Genomic DNA, 17,832 nt, shown 5'->3' with positions numbered 1-17,832 from the left:
TTTCCTTATTGGCTTATATGAGTTTTAGGTACATTATAGATGTTAGCCCTTTGTCACGTATGGATAGCTATTTTCTTCCAGAGTGTCACTTGTCCTTTCTCTTTTGTAGCATCTTAAAACTAACTTTACATACCTTTTTTTTTCTGAAGAAAACCAATAATTTTTTAAATTATATCATTAAACTCAGTTTTATGTTTTAATTCAATAAAAGATGTAGTTCATCTTTCTGGCCAGTGTATAAATTAAAGCCAAGCCAGGCGTCACCTGCTGAGTTGTGCATTCTTTCGTAAGGCACTTAAAGATAGTTTACCCTCACTTTCCTATCCTACCTTTTATGAAATTTTAGCCAGGCCCTGCAGGTCATAAACCTACTCTTAGGAATCAAGCTTCTAATGGTACTATGAACCCACCTACCTCCATTAAGCCCCAAACAGATGAGACAGCAACGCTTACTTGAATTGAGACGCTTAAGCTACTATTTTACTGCCTGGTACAAGACTTAAGTGGCTTACACTGAGTGAATCTCATAATTCAGACCTCAAGAGAAAAGTTCATGGTTAGAGGGATAAAACTTCTACGTCCCATTGTACTCCACAGACCATCGAGCACGTCCAATGGCAACAGAATCTGTTCTATAAAAAGTGCCAATTTACGCCACAGTTTATTAGCTTGCTGTATGACTGACAAAGCAAAGAACTCATCATTAGCTGACAGATTTACAGACTGCATACCCGGTACCCATCACCAGGATTTCAGAGCCAAGTCTGGCTGTAAATAGGATTTCTTCATTCTCAAACACTGTGGATAATATTTGGGAAAACATTCAAATTCCTTGGCTCCCTTCCACGTTCGCTATCTTCCCAATGCTTAGGCCCCATGTGAAAGAATAAGGAGCTGAATATTTGTAGGGCCTCCGTTCTCTCCTCCCTGCTCCCCCCCCCCCAGTGGGCACCATGCGCACAGTCACTGCACCATCTTGTGGCCATGCCTGTAAATTGCACATTCCCTGCCAGTAGGCGACTTGCTGAGATCTCTGCTGAAACCTTGCAAAAGGTCCATCACCATCCTGTCCTGTCTTTTCCTTCTTGCCAGCCACCAAATTGGAAAGGGACGGCCGTGCAAAAGAGCCTTACCCTCTGTGTTTCCGTGTGTGTGTGTGTGTGTGTGTGTGGGTGGGTGCTTGCACGCACATGTCCGCACACATGTCCTTCAAGGACTGCCTCAATGCCTCAACTAGCTGTAAAGATTCAATCAGAAATCCTGAGGGCACCTGGGTGGCTCAGTCGGTTAAGTGTCTGGCTCTTGGTTTCAGCTCAGGTCATAATCTCATGCTTTCGTGGGTTCAGACCCTGCTGTGTGGGCAGTGTGGAGCCTGCTTGGGATTCTCTCTCCCTCTCTGACCCTTCCCTGCTCACACTCTCTCAAATAAATGGATAAACTTAAAAAAATTCCTTGAAAGCCAGATGAAGGGACTTCCAGAAGAAATTCTTCACAAAAGTACTGTTTCCTTCAATCACCTGTATCACCTATTCTGAATAGCAAGTCTATGTTTGATTTTCGAACAATTTCCCTATAATATTGTATATGCCCCGAAAGAACTATTAAAAGGTGCAGATAGCCAGACACATTTTGCTTCATCAGTAAAATAACCCAGTGAAGGGCCCTCATTAAAAATAACAGCAAGAAATAAATTAAAACCAGCTTAAACACTGTGGAAGGAAATCACCTTATTAGGTTGGTAAAATGATATCTCTCTGGGGGAAGTGACAATGTGCTATATTTAAAGGAGTACCAATGTTTGGATCAAAGTACATGGGTGCTGAGTTAGTCAAACAGGCAACTCGGACACACTCCAACAGGGGTGTTGGAGACAGGCCATTGTTTACTGCTGTAAGGGAGTAAGGAGCATTTGATAGCTTATAGGATCCAAAGACTGAGGGCTAAGTCAAGGCTGTTGAGTTGGCTTTATAATGAGTCCACTTGCCTAGGCTGAACTACATTTCCTAGTATTCCCTTTCTTGCATGTTTTGGTTATAGTGGTCCACAAGAGAGGTTCTTGTGGGATTTTTGGAGGGCAAAAGGGGAGCAGAAACCATGGTGCGGCTCATATGTCGTGTTGCTTATCTGCTGTCTCACTTTGTTGGTGTGAGGGTTCAGCTGGGCCTACAACAGCTCCATTTTCCTTGTGTCCTCCTTCAGCTTCTTCAACTTCTAGACCAGATATGTGTGTGCTTAGCTTTGTGACAAAGTGTCTTAGGCTCTGCAGGACACTCATGACATCAAGATCAAAGCAACAAGTACTGATATGGGTTTCAGTTCATCCTCTTAAGTTCCACAGTGTTCTTGTCCTCCCCCACTTTATTATACCCATCTTTCCTTCTGAACTGCTTGCCCCGTGGACTTCAAGCTTCAGCATCAGGCACAAAGGCAACTACCTTCCAGAGACAGCTTGACTACATCCCACAATTGTGTAATGCCAGATCCCTCAAAGAAATCTCTTTATGGACAGATATACGTCCTTATGGATCTGCTTCTCTGATTGAACCTGTGACTGATACAGGCACGTATAGATGGGCCACACACAAAGAAAACCTATGACACCACAAACTGCCCCTGAACTTAGTGAAGTTTTTCCAAGAATATAATTCAATGAAGAAAACCCCAACAAATTTCCTCATTGGAAAAAATTTAACCTAAACATGCAGTGTCCATTATGAGTGTCCATTATGGGCAAGTCAATGATGGAAGACAGAAAATGTCTAAAAAGCCTGCTTTCCCCTAAAGAATATATTTATTGTTCAGTAAGGGAGATAAGGCAGGCATGCAAAAGATAAAATTCAAGGCAATATATAAGCCTTGCAAGAGAGGTTCAAAGTGTTGTCAGATTATTTTTCCCACCAAGGATCCAGTATCTAACAGTGTATACAAATGACCACAAACATCTTAGTTTATCACCTCCAAGGATATGTCTACTGCTCTCAATTTTTCCAAAGTATATATAAACCAGATAAAACAACATCCTAAGTAGTCATATAAAAGGTTATTTATTGCTGGAATAGTGCTCTTACAGAAGAGTTGCCAGGTTGGGAGGCCTCCAAGGCCAGGGGCCAGGGGCCAGCAGCCAGGGTGCTGTGTCATGTGCATTGGGGCCTGGTAAGTGGGTTGAGCGGATGGCCACGTCAGGGCACTCCCTGCTGTAAGCATGTGCTCTAATCCCAAGGACTACCAGCAAAAGGACTGATGTTAGACCCCTGGTAGTCAAAGGCTACCTTAGAGGAAAATCCAAGACAGAGAATGTGGGGATCGGGGGTGATTCTTTCCATGACAAGTGATCCTTTGTGACAAAAGCCTTTGCAGCAGATTTCATTTTAAATATTCATCAGTCACTGGTTCATTCATGCAACAAACATGTATTGAGTAACTAACATGTGCTTCCCCTCTCTCGACACCCTGCCACTTCTCATCCTTCACGTTGTATTTGAAATGTCACCTCCCAGAATAGCCTTTGTCGTTCCACCCTAAATATTTCCTCCTTATCATTTTGCTCTATACATTTCCTTTATGGCACTCAGCATGGTTTGGCATTCTAGTTGACTGGTAAGATATTTGGATTAATGTCAGTCTCCAATAGTAGTCGATCATAAGCTCCACAAAATCAGCTGTCATATCTCTTTTATTCATATCTAAATATCCAGTATGAGCGCAGACCCTGGCATGTAGGAGGTTAGATACTCAGTAAATGTTTGTTAAATGAGTGACGGGGGGGGGGGGGGCAAGGTAATTAGGTAACTAAAAGAATAAGTGATAGCAATGACCTCAGACAGCCTAACTCATTACCACTCAAAGATATGCCTGCCCTGATATCAAGTTTTGGAAAGTGTGTATAAATCAAAAAGGACAAGATCCTAAGCAGTCAGGTAAAGTGTGATTTACTGTTCCTGGCTGAGCTCTGGAATGGGGGTTGGCACAGAGGCTGAGGTGAGTGCAGGAGAGAGGTAACTAAATTCAGTCTGGAGGACTTCAGGAAAGACTCACTGCAAGTGGTGACATTGAGGCAGAGTCCGAAAGAAGAATAGGGCTTAACTCTGCGAAGAGGGTGCCTTTATGTGGCTGCATTACGGGGTAGGGAGCATGCGGTGCTAACGGAGAAGGTAAGAATGAGCGGGGGGTAAGCAATAGCATCTAAGGCAAAGGGAACAGTGTGTGCAAATGCCCAGTGGTGAAAAGATTGCTGACAGGAGAACTCAAATAACCCCTCTTGGCTGGTGCAGGGAGCGTGCGGGGCAAGTGTTGAGAGATGATACAGGCAGATCAGCAGGGGCTAGGTCATGAAAGGTTGTGAATGCCAGACTAAAGAATCTGGAATGACGCTCAAAGACATTCACAGAGTGCGCTTTATTTACAAAGATACCATTTTGTTGGTTATACACTAGGGATGACAATCAAATGCATGAAATAATACTAAAATGCAGTACTGGTAGAGAAGATACCATAGTTTTCAGATACAAAACTGGAACATATGGACTGACAATGGAACAGTATAATAGGAATCATGATCATCGTGGAAAATGTAGAGCATTTGGCTGATGTGTGGTTTTCCTGTACTATATTCAACAGACAAGGGATTCTGAGTACAAAGCTGAGTACATCATGTGCATCTGCTGAATAGTAATTCCTAGTATTGTTGAGGATAAATAGACATTGTTCTTATCTATTAAAAAAAGGTATCTGCCAGCTTCAGACAGGTATTACCAGTGAAGTGTCCGCTATGTGTAAAACACAACACTGGACCTCATGAGCAGACAGTGGAAGAAAAATATGATGCCAAAAAAAAAAAAAAATAGAAATCTCATTTCTGCAGGGATGGAAATACTTCCTTTTAGGACAGTGAATCCAATTACTGGGTAACTTATGAGAATACAATGAATGGGGCAGGGGAAGAATGTAAAACATTGCCAAGAGAAATGGTGCAGGTGTTTCATAAAAATTTACCTAATGAATAAAACATATCAGTTAAAAATAAGAATCAGTTGCTTCAGTTTTGGAAATGTTTACCTGTATTAATCCAATCACAACTGCAAAGCACCAGAACTCTGTTCTAAAATGCTTTGCATGTTTAACTCATTGAATCATTACCACAAATCTATGGAGTAAGTACTATTATGATTTCTTTTTTTTTAGAAATGAGGGAACCTAGGCTCGGAAAGACGAAGTCATTTACCCTGGGTCACACGGCTAATGAGGGCTTCAGCCCTCATGAACCCAGGGAGTGTGATTATTATAGTAGGAATCTCAGAAAAGATTCTGCTTTAGGTTGAACGCCAACAGGCAATAGAACAGAGCACAATAAAAAAAAAAATAACGTGGAAGTTCTTAAAATTTCTTTTTTTAATTAAAACTTCAGGGTATTGCTGGACACGCCAGATCCAGACAGACCTGAGATGGAATCTCATCTCTGCCAGGAATTACCTGTGTGAGCCTAGGGAAGTCACTTGCCCTCTCTGGGCCTTAAAGTAAACCTGTAAAATGGTGGAAGGAGGAGTGGAAATATGATATGGGTTTGCCTGGTGGCGGTAGATCTGAAACACGTTTTTAAAAATGCTTTCAGATTATTTCAAAAGAAATTTTGCTATTCCAGGCGCATCTTACCCATCAAGTATGGAAAGCACACGCTCGCTTCAACTTACACAAGTGCGCTGTATGTGTAGATTGTGTAGAGTGATAGTCTTTAATAGGAAGCACAATCTATGAGGTACAGAGGGCCCGGCTCAGATGCGAGACCAAAACCATTTTGTTGGACATTAGGAATATATTCTAATGCCGTAGAGTTGAATTGGGAATTATGCCCCTGAAAATCAAAGCGCAGAACTCTTGGTCAAAAGACCTGAGACCAAGGTCCAAGTTTGGCCGCTTCCATTTGTGAGGCCTAGAAGAATATTTATGGGTCTAGGAATACTGGGTTCAAGGGTGAGGGGATCTCAGGCTGCCTCTCCAAGGGCAAAGGGGCCAGGCAAAGTGGGCTGGGTATCTGTGGGTCCAGAACAATCCAAAGAACCAGAAGGAATCTAGTTGCTTTGTGACTATTCGTAACTGGAAAAGAAACCATTGTTAATTAAATTTCAGAGAAGCCAGGGGCACCTGGCTGGCGCAGTCCATAGAGCACTTGACTCTTGATCTCAGGGTCATGGGTTCAAGCCCCATGTTGGGCATGGATCCTACTCAAATTTTAGAGAAGCTGGAAATGGCTTCCTGGCTTATCTGTATCAGGAGCTCAAGGCCCTCTATTCCCGGCTGCTGTCCTGGAGGAAGCTTCTGCTATAGAAGAGAACTCCATCTGGAGTCTGCAAGGGCTCCAAAGGGCTTGCAGACAGACCTGGATGGGAAACCAAGACCTGCCATTCAGTAGTTGTGTGCCTGGGGACACATCTCTCTAAACCTCAGTTTACTTCTCTGTCTAATGGGGAACTACTAAAACGTGCTTGCCTGTGTTTTTGGAAAAATGAGAAGCTTCTTCTCCAGATGATGTCTGGGAATTGCTTTTACAGAAACATTTACAGATGATATTGGGGAACTGCTTCAAAATATTACAGTTTGTAGGGAAAGTAAGCGAGGACATAGATTAAACAAGATTGGCCAGAAGCTGATAATTACTGAAGCCGAGTGATAGGGACACGGAGGGTTCATTATGCTGTTCTCTCTATTTGTGGAGAGGTTTGAACCTTCCCATAATGAAATGTTTTAAATAATGAATAAAGCAAAGAGATCGAGCTCTGGAGTTCCAACTAGGTTTGATTTGGGCTCCTGCCTCTAAGTACTGGGCACGTTAATTAAGCTCTCCTGAGCCTCAGCCTCCTCCTCTGTAAACTGTGGGAAGTAATTATTCCTGCCTCACAGGGTAGCTGTGGAGATAAAATGAGGTTATGCGTATAAAGGATTTAGTAGAGCATCTGACACAGAATACCCTTTCAAAGATATTAGCTACTACTGCACCATTGTTGCAGTCGTTTTTGGTGTTACTGTTATTAATATACGGAGGGCCAAAAAGAGCTGTTGGCATGCCGTAGGTGTTTAATGGATGGTATAGATCCTGAGCTCCTAATCTGGCCAGAGGCGTTGAAGTCTCCCACCTGAGTAAGAACTCGTTCTCCCTTAGTGGAGTGGAGCTGTTATAAGCGTTCAGAAATTTCCATCCAAGAGCAGGACCAGCTAAGTAGCCTCCAGCTGAGCCGGGAGAGCCTTCTTCTGTGGAGCTTCTGTGAGCAGGAGGTGGTTGGAGATTAAAGACAGCTGGAGACAGGCAGCCCTACCCGGGGTTTCACTCACAGAGGACCAGAACGGTCTCTCGGGCCTGGGAAATGGACTCAGCTGGGAATCTTTTTTATTTTTTTTTTAATTTTTTAAAGTAATCTCTATGCCCAGAGTGGGGCTCAAACTCATGACCCTGAGATGAAGAGTCGCATGTTCCATTGACCGAGCAGACCAGGCGACCCCGGAGATCATTTTCTTGATAAGTCTTCTCTGACCTCCCCTCCCAGCTTCCTACTACACTGGGCCTAACTCACAGTAAAGTGCTCAATGCAGGTTAGTCAAATGAATGGACCAGAGTAAAAGAAATCAAGTTGCCAGAGGCCAGACACTGGGTCAGCAAGCTGAAGCTGGTTAAACAAATGCCTCCAGACTCAGGGCGGGCTTGCTTGCAGAGCCTGGGGCTGGCCTAGCCACAACATGGGGCACAGTGCTTCAGGGCAGGGGGAATCAAGTAGGGAATGAGAGAGCAGAGCTTCCGGCAGGACGTGAACGACCTACTTGTCTTCATGCCTCACGGAGGTACCACCAGCTTGAACTTGCATCTATCTGGGGGTGGCTTCCTCTGCTCTGTCCAGACACATTCGGGGTGGAAACTCTCACTTGTTCAACTGGCTTGCTCTAATTGGTTGCTACTTGCTTTTGACCCCAGGCTTATTAGAGCTCATTAGGACTCTATTAACATGGCAATCAGCCTATGTAAGATGTTACGTATAGCCTTTTAGAGTCAATGATACTTCAAAAACTCCTATTTGAATTCATTTGGGAAGTCTCGTGCCTGGGATGAGGAGTAAAGAGCTTTAGCCTGGAGCAAAGGTTCAAATTCAAGTAGGGTGGCGTTCAACGGGTGGGCGAGCGGTGAGGTGAGCATAGGAAGAGTTGAGGTGGGATTATGGAGAGTCTCGAGCATTTAGCTGAGTGTGGACTTGATCCGCAGATAGGGGTGGGCCCCCGGCTACTTTCTGAGGAGGGCAGTGCAGTGATCAGACCTATGATTTAGGACAGTAGCTCTCGCATTTACCTAACCATCTTCGATTCATCTTCGAATCATCTTAGAATCTCACCAAAAGGCAGAATTCCCTTGCTTTGCCCCTGAGATTCTGACTCGGCAACTTGGCAGAGTCTGGGCCAGGGAATCTGCACCCTTAAGCAAACACATCACAAACCCTTTCTGAGACCACAGGTCCATGGTGAAGTTTTGAGACGCAGTTTCAGGAAGATGAGTGCGGCGGTCAAGAAACAAGCTGAGGACGGGAGAACAGGAAGACACCGCCACCATCCAGGTGTGCAGTGTATGGAAATCTGACCTTGATACATCTATTCATCTGTACTAGTCGCTGCTGAGGGTCCTTACTTAAACTCCCTTCCTAGCAGTTCAGGGTTGCAAAGCCTAAATCTAGCTCTTCGATTAAATTCGTGAAGTCTTTACCATATAACCCCAAGCACCTTGATCCTGTTCTAGCTAGTTTCAGGGACGCAAGCCCTCTCTGGGGTCTGAGAAAAAAAACCACTCTTGCATTTGAATTAACCCATGAAAAAGCTGGTTAGGGTTGGCTCCAGCCGGCTGGTTGGGCCCCATGAAGTTATGGTATAGCCCTCTCTTTTAAGACTTGACCTTTTCCGCTCAGGGCCTCCTAAGTCACGTGAAATCCAGGAGCGCATTTTCAAGTCACAAAAACTGTTAAACTTTTCTTAGGCCCAGTTAGGCATCATTGAATCCTACCTACATTAGTGAAGTCACAAGATTTAACCAGGCATAATGAGAATAGCATTTATGCAACTTAATGAGATTTGATGAGGATTATTGAACCTTGTCCTGCCCTGAAGGCAACAAGATCAAAATTTAGCAATTCAAATGGGAATAGGAGCAAAGTATTCTTTTTCCTCTTCCTTTTTTAAAGAGAAGCCAGCTACCTTAATTTACAAGACTTGCGTGGGCCCTTCGTGACTGCTAATCTTATAAACTAGTATTGCTAACTTTTAATGGGTTTCCTCTCCCTCCTCCCTCCCAGGTGGCATAGACGCATTTTAACAGGGTCTTCTGGACAGACTGCTGTCACCCAGAGTAGACTTGGAGCGTGGGAATTCTAGGGGCCCACCTAGACCTGGGAGGGAGGCAGCTAGACTTCGGGGGGCCTCTCATATCTCATGCAAAGAGGCCCACGCTGCAGCAGTGTTGGGTGGAGAGGTGGGTGGGGAGAGAAGGGGGCTGGTGGTGAGTCATCCTTGCCTAACTAAGTGTAATGAAGTAGGTCCCAAATGATCCAGGGACATCAGATAATTCATTTGCGTTGCTCGAGAGAGCGGCGGTGACTCACTTGGCCTTTTGTGGATTAGATCTTTCAGAATGCTCCTGTCGGGAGCTCTATTCAGAACTCAGAAGCAAACCTTAGGATGGGTCTTTATATATTTAATTATGTGACAATTGTGAGATATGTATTTTATATTTTTAGAAAAGTTTTAAAAAATGAGTCACAGTGGGACATACACTACTTTGTGCTTATTTTCTTGCCAATATTTTCAATTCTTGATCTCAGAGTCAGTGTTCAGCTATTAAAAACATGGGCATTCTCGGACATCTAGCCTTCGTGCTAATGCCAATAGTCACGATAATGCTAATACCAGCCAACACATAAAAGGCTTATTCTGCGTCAGGCGCTGTCCTAATCGCTTTACAAATATCACCTCATTTGATGCCCACAACAGCCCTCTGAAGTGGGAGCTATTATTTGATCCATTTATAGGGCAGGAAACTGAGGCATAGAGAGGTTAGGGACTTCCCCAAGGTCACAAAGCTAGCTAGTTAAGTGGTGGGGCTGGGATTCAAATCCAGGCAGCATGGATCCGGAACCTATGCTGTCAACCTACAACACCGGCAGCAATCGTTTTGGGTGCTTAGGGGTAACCATCCACTGTATTCCAGGTTTGGAGGGAAAAGCATGATACACTGTTGAACTTAAAAAAAAGGGGGCGGGGTAATCGAGTAATGAGAATGTTGTGGTTTCTTTTTGTTTTCTATATTTTATGTGTGTGTGTGTGTGTGTGTGTGTGTGAGAGAGAGAGAGAGAGAGAGGGAGAGAGAGAGAGAGACAGCCAGCCAGCCAGAGAGACAGAGACACATAAAGACAGAGAGATGGGGAGAGAGAGACATTAGATTTGAATGGTAATAAGACAAGGAGATCTGGAAGAAATCACATAATTACACTAGTTATTTTGAGCGAGTGAGAGTTGTGTAGGTAATTTCACTTTTTACTTTACATACCTTTATTGTTTTAATTCATTACAAGGATGTGATTGAACACACATACTGAAGAACTAATTAAGCTTTTAACTATACTAACAGAGTATTTGAGAGAATCCTGAGAGAAAAGATCAGAATCTTCTCTGTTCTCGGGCTTAATGCAGTGACTTTCATGTAATAGGTATTCAATAAGTGTTGTTTGCCATGTTGTGTTATTGGGCAGTGTGTCATTTTTATCACACCCCTCGATTCTCTCAGACCCTGGGCTCATTATAAACTCTGTCAGGATTTCACTATTTAGGACATTTCATTGTTCTTTAGCACAGGGGTTGCCCAGTTTTTTCTCTCCTGTCATGTGAGAGCAGCCAGAGGAGATATGGAAAGAAATGGGCGTGGCTGAGCTCCAATCAAATTTTATTTACAAAAGCAGGCGGCAGGTGACATTTGGCCCCAGGTTCACAGTTTAGGGATGCCGGCTCTAGCCAGTCACAAGTGTCCCTGGCCCTGAAAAACAGCTGATTTACTTTGTCCTGAGGATACTTTTCTCCCGCAGTTCTGAGGGCTTTGCACACTTGTGAAGGTGTGATTGATGTATTATAAATTTACTTTGGGATTTTTCGGGTGTTGATGTGATTCCTTTGATGTTTAAACCTGTCAGGTCGCCTCATTCTTGCCGTTTGACAGATTAGGATTGTCTTATTCCACTGTCCCACTAGATGACACATGGGGTCCCCATACACTGCGTCTTGTCATGCTTTTTACAGAACACCCAGTTTTTGTTCGTTTGCTTAGTGGAATCCCTAGTGAAGATGAGAGAGAGGGGACTCTTCCTTAGGACAGGGCAGCAGAGCCGTGGGCTGCACGGCTACCCCCCGCCCCCAGACCACTCTGTTGCTTTTCTGCATCTCAGACATGGGGAGACGGTGGAGATCTCAAGCCTGTCGTGTGATGCCTTCGTGCTTCTTTCCACCCCTCGCAGAAGGAAATCATCCGCCCAAGTGTGAAGGCTCTTTCAGACCTTCCACCCATTGCCTCCCCTCCTCCACAAACATAGTCCATTTGGACATGGTTATAACTCCTATTGAGAATCCTCCGTCCTTAGGAACTGGGCCAACCAGTTTTTTCTTCATTATGGTTCCTCTCTGGGCAAACTCAATAGTCCATTTCCTTCTAAGCCAACCCTGATCTTGTGCCCTGAGGCATAGATGGTGCAGGGTTTTCCTTTTTCCCCTCTTCAGTAAGAGTGCCCTGCTCTCCAAGAGTACCCTCCTCAAGGGAAAAGGGAAGCAACTTTTATTTCCTATTTCAAATTCTTGGCCTCTGTGTTCCTGTTCACAGTTCCACCCAAGGAACTTACACAATCAGGACGACCGGCCACCCGATGCTTGCTCAACAGATAGCCAATGGGCAAAATTTTCTAAGTATGAATAGTTTGCAAGCTAAATAGTTAAAGCCTCCAGATTTGTAGCTTCCTTCCCCTCTAATCCATGCAACTGATACCTAAATTCTCTTTGGAGAAGGGAAAGGGTAAATCTGTAAATGGTTCTGTAACCCGAACCATAAATTTGTTCTGAAAAATATGTACCTTGCAAAAAATTAGATCATATTATATTCATAACCTTAAAAACCAATACTTAACTGCTTACCTTTAACCTCTATCCTGCAGACATGGGATAGATAAGAAATAAAGGGCCCGTTTTTTTCCTTTTTGCATGCTTGTAAACATGCAAGTATCTAATAACATTTATGTGAAAACTCATACGTGTTTCATTTGCATAAAGGACTGAACGTGTGAGTCTCCCCAAATTCCTATGTTGAAATCTTAACCCCACTCTGATGGTATCTAGAGGTGGGGGCCTTTGGGAGGTGATTGGGTCAGGAGAATGGAGCCCTCACGAATGGGATTAGTGCCCTTATAAGAAGAGGCCAGAGAACTAGCTAGCTACATTTTGCCATGTGAACATACAGCAAGAAGTCAGCCATCAAATGGAAAGAGGGCCCTCCCCAGAACCTGACCATGCCGGCATCCTGATCTCAGACTTTCGGCCTCCAGAGTTGTGGGAGAATAAGGTTTTGTTGTTGATAAGCCACCCAGTTTATGGTATTTTGCTATCGTGGTCCACACTAAGAGACATAGCAAACCTTGTCTTTCCTGGACAACTTTGTGTTACTCAGAAGAGGAGACAGGGTGGACTTCCAGAAGGAAGCCCCCAAAGCTAAGGCCATGTTTAGTGTGATAGATCAGAATGGGTTATCTCATGTCCAACACCTAGTGGCCGAGAGGGAAAAAGGAAACTCCTTGAGAAAAGAGAATTCTGTCCATGGTGTCGCAAACTTGAAATCACGAAATTACTCAGAGTCTGTAATTTAAACTTTATTTCATATCTATTGTTAAATTACACAAAATCAGCAAATGGTCTGTAAAGCTACACCATTGGACAGATGTTTACAGTTGAAATCATGGGATTTATATGATAATGACAAAAATGTGTATTTATCACATCCCTTATATACAATAATCGGTATAGACAGAGAAAATGCACTTAATCTTCACAAGCCATGCACACCACGACAATATAACACAAAATGTTTTTTCTGTAACAAGCTTTTCCACTGGCTCTGGCTTCGTCCTGCTTTCCAGCAGTACCTATCAGTTTTAAGAGCAAACACTGTGAATCGAAACTAAACAAAATTGAAATAACCACAGTGATCTACAGGATCTTTATTTTAAAAACACAACATACACAAAATAGTTTCACTCAAAAACACGTGGATTTCAAGGCGTGTCTGGGTTTTAAACAAATTCCTTTCGGTTTTTCAGTTCTCCAAATTCCCAGGACTGCAACACTGTTGGACAAAAGAAACTTTAGATACAGTGATACAAGCTCAGCGTCAAGCACATTTACTTTCAAACCCAAATACTCAGCTTCTTGTCTGGCTCGTGGCCATAGTATTACAGATGAAACTAGATCATGCAGATAAGCAGCAGATTGTACAAGATGTGACTTTATCATCGCACTTCTAAGCATGTCGCTCCTGAAAACATAAATGCCACTTCCAAGTGTCTTGCTAGATTCACAGCAGGGGGTGAGGGTTAAGTCCTTACAAAAGCATAGCAAAACCCATAAAATGGAAACTTCCCAGAATCCTGATGCTTGCCAGCACAGTGGGGGACGTGCTCCTTCTTGCTCTGCTCGATTCATAACCGATACCTTAAAAGTATTTGTGCAGAGACTTAACAATATGAAATCACTCTCCTCAATGCATATGCTCCTGCTACTTAACCTCACTGCAGAGCACTCTTGCTGTTTGTTCTTTCTAAAAACAGAACCTAGTGGGGGGTTAGCCAAAGTATCGAGGTACAGCTTTTGGTGTTACTGAATAACTGGCTATCCTAATGCTTATTCTACCATTTCCCCCCTCTTGTAATTGTCTACAATCTGTCAACACGCACACACAAAAAGAACAAACGGGCTAGAAGTAGCCAGCCCAACTGGAAACGGTACAATAAAATTGTACAAAAAGTCAGCAACAATTCACTCACATTCCCGTTCACTTCTATCTGATCGAGAATAACTTCAGCAATATTTTTAGACATGTTATCCTGTTCAAGAGTTTCTTGATAAGGACCTCACTACACAGACATTGATAAGACAATTCTATAGAAAGAAAGTCCTGACTCTAATCCAGGATTATGTATCACAAGAAAGTCAGCAACACGCCATTTATATGATGAAGAAGGATTCTATAAATGGGTTGTTTTGGAATGAGCACAACTCGGAGAAGCCTTAAAATGAATGAGAAGCAGAGCCAAAAGGATTCCAGAATTGTTGAAATTACAGTGCCCAGAAAGTGTCTGAAAATTAGATCTTTACACTGGTATTCCATTTGAGAGAAAAGGGTTTTTGTTTACTATGAGATACACCCTGTTTAAAACCTTTAGACAGTAGAAGGTAGAAAAAGTTGAAAATTCTAAACATCTCTTAAATAACAAGATACGAATCCTGTTCTACTTGAAAAGCCAATATTTTTACATAAAACTACCCATGTTTCAGACAGAAAAATCTTCGTTTCTATTGTTTGGTAAGATTTACCATCAGTTCTTATTCCATTTAAATAGATTCCTTGGTAAAATCAGAAGAAACTAAAAGGTTTCGTGGTTAATTGTAGTTGTTTTTTTTTTTTTTTCTGTTTATATTCATGCCTACCCCTGGAAACAAATGTCTGCCTCCAAGATTGAGCTTTAACAGTGTATCATGAATAATTTGGAGTCCGTTTCTTAGCCACAAGTTGAATGGCCACATTTTATGTTTTCATTTTGTCTCTGACTAATTTAAGCACTTCTTAAAATATAGAAACAGCAATTTCTGGCAAGTCTGGTTTGGTTTTTGGATTTTATAAATACTCCAACAAACCAAAAAGAGACAATTTAATTACATACTGAGAGTTGTTTTACCCACGCACAGTATAACATTTAATTGAAAGGCAACTGTAAAGGCAACATCTTAACTTTTCCTTTAACTTCCAAACTTAAGGAAGCAAGATGTGTTTGGAAACTCTCACGTTTTAAGATCTGCCATACTCCTACTGGCGCTTTGGGACAAGTGTGCAAAGGCCGTTGGGAGCCACTTAACGCCATTTCTCTACGCTGCCTATGTAGTCGTTGGTGCCATTGCCGGTGTTGCCATCACTCTGCTCTTGGCCTGCGCTCTGCTTCTGGCTTTCACGGTTCTCCTTGTGGCTCGAATTCTGACTCGAATTCTGGGTCAGGTTCTGAATCAGATTCTGAGTCACATTCTGATTGGCATTCAGATTTGGGTTCTGACTCGGATTCTGACTCGGATTCTGGCTCTGACCCTGACTCTGGAAATGGGTCTGAAGGAACCTCCCCTTCAGAAATTTGCGTTGTTCCTGACGCTTCTGCCTAGCTTCCTGATGCTCCTTCTGCCTCATAAACTGATACCTTTGCAAAAAGAGATCTTTGGCATAGCTGTACAATTCCATATCCAGAAAATTTAGTCCCTCAATCCGCTTTTGGATTTCCTCATCGATCTCAACACTAGAGGCCCTGGTGGTATTGTATTGGGTAAACGGCGAAATAAAGTTCATGTTGAAGGTTTTCTCAAACAGATACTGGGTCTTTCGCTGAAACTCAGTGAGGCCGAAGAACGCCATGTGCTTCAGATTCGATTTGGCACTTTCCAGGAGGACCTTGTTCCTCTGCTTCTCAGGCATGACAGACAGGTTGTAGCAGCCTACTAGGGTCAGGTCAGAGAGCATGCGCACTTGGCGGTTGTTGGCTAGATTATAGGGGCAGTCCATGAACTCTTTTAGGGGGCAGCCAGACCAGTCATCGCCAGTGTAGCAGCTGGGCAGCTCTTCTGAGGTTGGGGGCCTTCCATCACAGACATGCAGGGATGCTTTCCATGTGGCCCCTCTCTGGACATGCCTCCACTCGCTCAAGTACCGGGACACTGGGTCTCGGAGGATGGTGATGTAGTGGAAGTTTCTACAGACAAAGCACAGAGAACAATAGTGAGAGATGCGGGTGACGTAGGTGGAGTCAGGGAGATGCATGGCGGACGTGATGTTCACCGGTCAGTAAGGAAGGCAAAAAGGGAATGATGGTGATCTGGCAGCATTTGTCCCGTGCACTGTGCTGTAAACCACTGTCTGAGTCCTACTAGCCTGGCCAGGAAGCTAATTCTTTTGCCCGATTTGCTGGTACTGCAGCTAAAACAAGTAGGAAAAGTTTAGGCCTAGGACATCATCCCTGTCATTCTTCACTCCCTCTGCCTGCTCCCCCTGCTTGGCTTGCCCCAATCAATGAGAGAATCTTCCCAAAGACCTCATTTGCTAAGTAGGCAACCATTTTATTTCATACCCCCCACCCTTAAACCTGCATCAACTGATCACAAAATGGACACCAGTGGAAGCAAGTGATTTTTTTAACGTTTTATTTATTTTTCAGAGAGACAGAGAGACAGAGAGAGAGCACACAAGCAGGGGAGGAGCAAAGAGAGAGGGAGACACAGAATCCTAAGCAGGCTCCAGGCTCCAAGCTGTCAGCAGAGAGCCCGACGCGGGACTTGAACCCACGAACCACGAGATCATAACCTGAGCTGAAGGCGGACTCTTAACCGACGAAGCCACTCAGGTGCCCCACAGGTGATTTTATCGAAGCGATAATGGAGTTGATAAGTGAACTGAAATTCTAATCTTTCTTACTAAACATACGAAAGCATTCCCCCAATATGCAGTCTAAACAGGATACCTTATTAAACAATAAAACCGCATTGAAAGGGTGCCACTACGATGCTTTGATTTTGGCTGTTGTCCTAACATCATGGCTCCTTCCTTACGGAAGTGGAATGTACAGGGAGGCAGAGCAGCCCAGGGCCTCCAGAAATAAACATTGCGGTTAGTCACCGACTGAAATAGACACGGTAGCTGCCAAGGGCATATATGCAGGCTGCTACTTCGGTTTCAGCCGTTCCTGAAAACTTGCCCCACCCCTTGCTGCCAGCCCTCACCTCTTCCTCTGTGGCACCATAGGACATCCACCCTCAGCTAGCACGTCCACACCTAACCTTTGTTGAAACGCTTTTGATACGGAATGGTGATTCCTTGTTTGTATTTCTGCTTAAACTATGTTTTCCAGAACGGGGGCTCTGGGCTGCTCTTCTAGAACTTCCAGGGAATTGGAGGGAGAGAGCTGGGGACTGGGAAGGCCATGCCTTATCGTGGCCAAAATCTCTGGGTGATCTTCTAAGCGCCTTGCAAGTATCACAGAAAGTGTCTTTTAAATTATTTTATATATTTTTCTGGAATAAATAAGCATGGGGGCACAGGAGAAGCATCTGGGAGTGAAAATGGAAAGAGGCCTCGACTTCCTTCACCTACCTCATTGCTTTTCCTAGGACCTGACTTTGCCAGCACCACTGAAATTCAGGTCTGTGAAGTCCCACTGCTCTACGGCCAGCAGCTTTTGTTGTCCCGCAGCCTTTACTAAGAAAGGTGACTCTTCCCCCGGGCTGGAGGCAACAGCTTAGCGGCAGTCTCATTATTTGGAAAAAACAGAAGCTTATGAAGTCCAGTGACACATTTGGATTAATCTTTGAACCAGCTTTACCAGGCACACATTACAATGGGGGCTGCTGGGTATTTCAGACCCCCATAACAGAGTCACCTTTATGCTTAGCTGACAGTCCTCCTGCCCTGACTTTTTGTACTGGTTTAAGCCTACAGTGACATCTTCTGGTAAATCCGGGAGTGAACCCCCCCCC

The 17,832-nt window shown here is 43.8% G+C and overlaps 1 protein-coding gene across 2 annotated transcripts in view; it reads right to left on the bottom strand.

The window, feature by feature from the left end:
• Positions 1-14,655: 14,655 nt before the first annotated feature.
• The window catches only part of HS6ST2 (heparan sulfate 6-O-sulfotransferase 2), a 295,195-nt gene continuing 292,018 nt past the window's right edge, over positions 14,656-17,832 (bottom strand). For both annotated transcript variants that reach the window (XM_040468159.1, XM_040468160.1), the window contains one exon: positions 14,656-16,055. In XM_040468159.1, the coding sequence (XP_040324093.1) occupies positions 15,176-16,055 (880 nt within the window). In that variant the 3' untranslated portion in view covers positions 14,656-15,175. The remainder of the gene's footprint in view (positions 16,056-17,832) is intronic.

The sequence above is a fragment of the Herpailurus yagouaroundi genome, unplaced genomic scaffold (assembly GCF_014898765.1).
Source record: "Herpailurus yagouaroundi ecotype Mexico unplaced genomic scaffold, PumYag 67681, whole genome shotgun sequence".
NCBI lineage: Eukaryota > Metazoa > Chordata > Mammalia > Carnivora > Felidae > Herpailurus > Herpailurus yagouaroundi.
The sequence above is the reverse complement of the archived record's forward strand: the minus strand, read 5'-3'. Positions and strand labels throughout refer to the sequence as shown.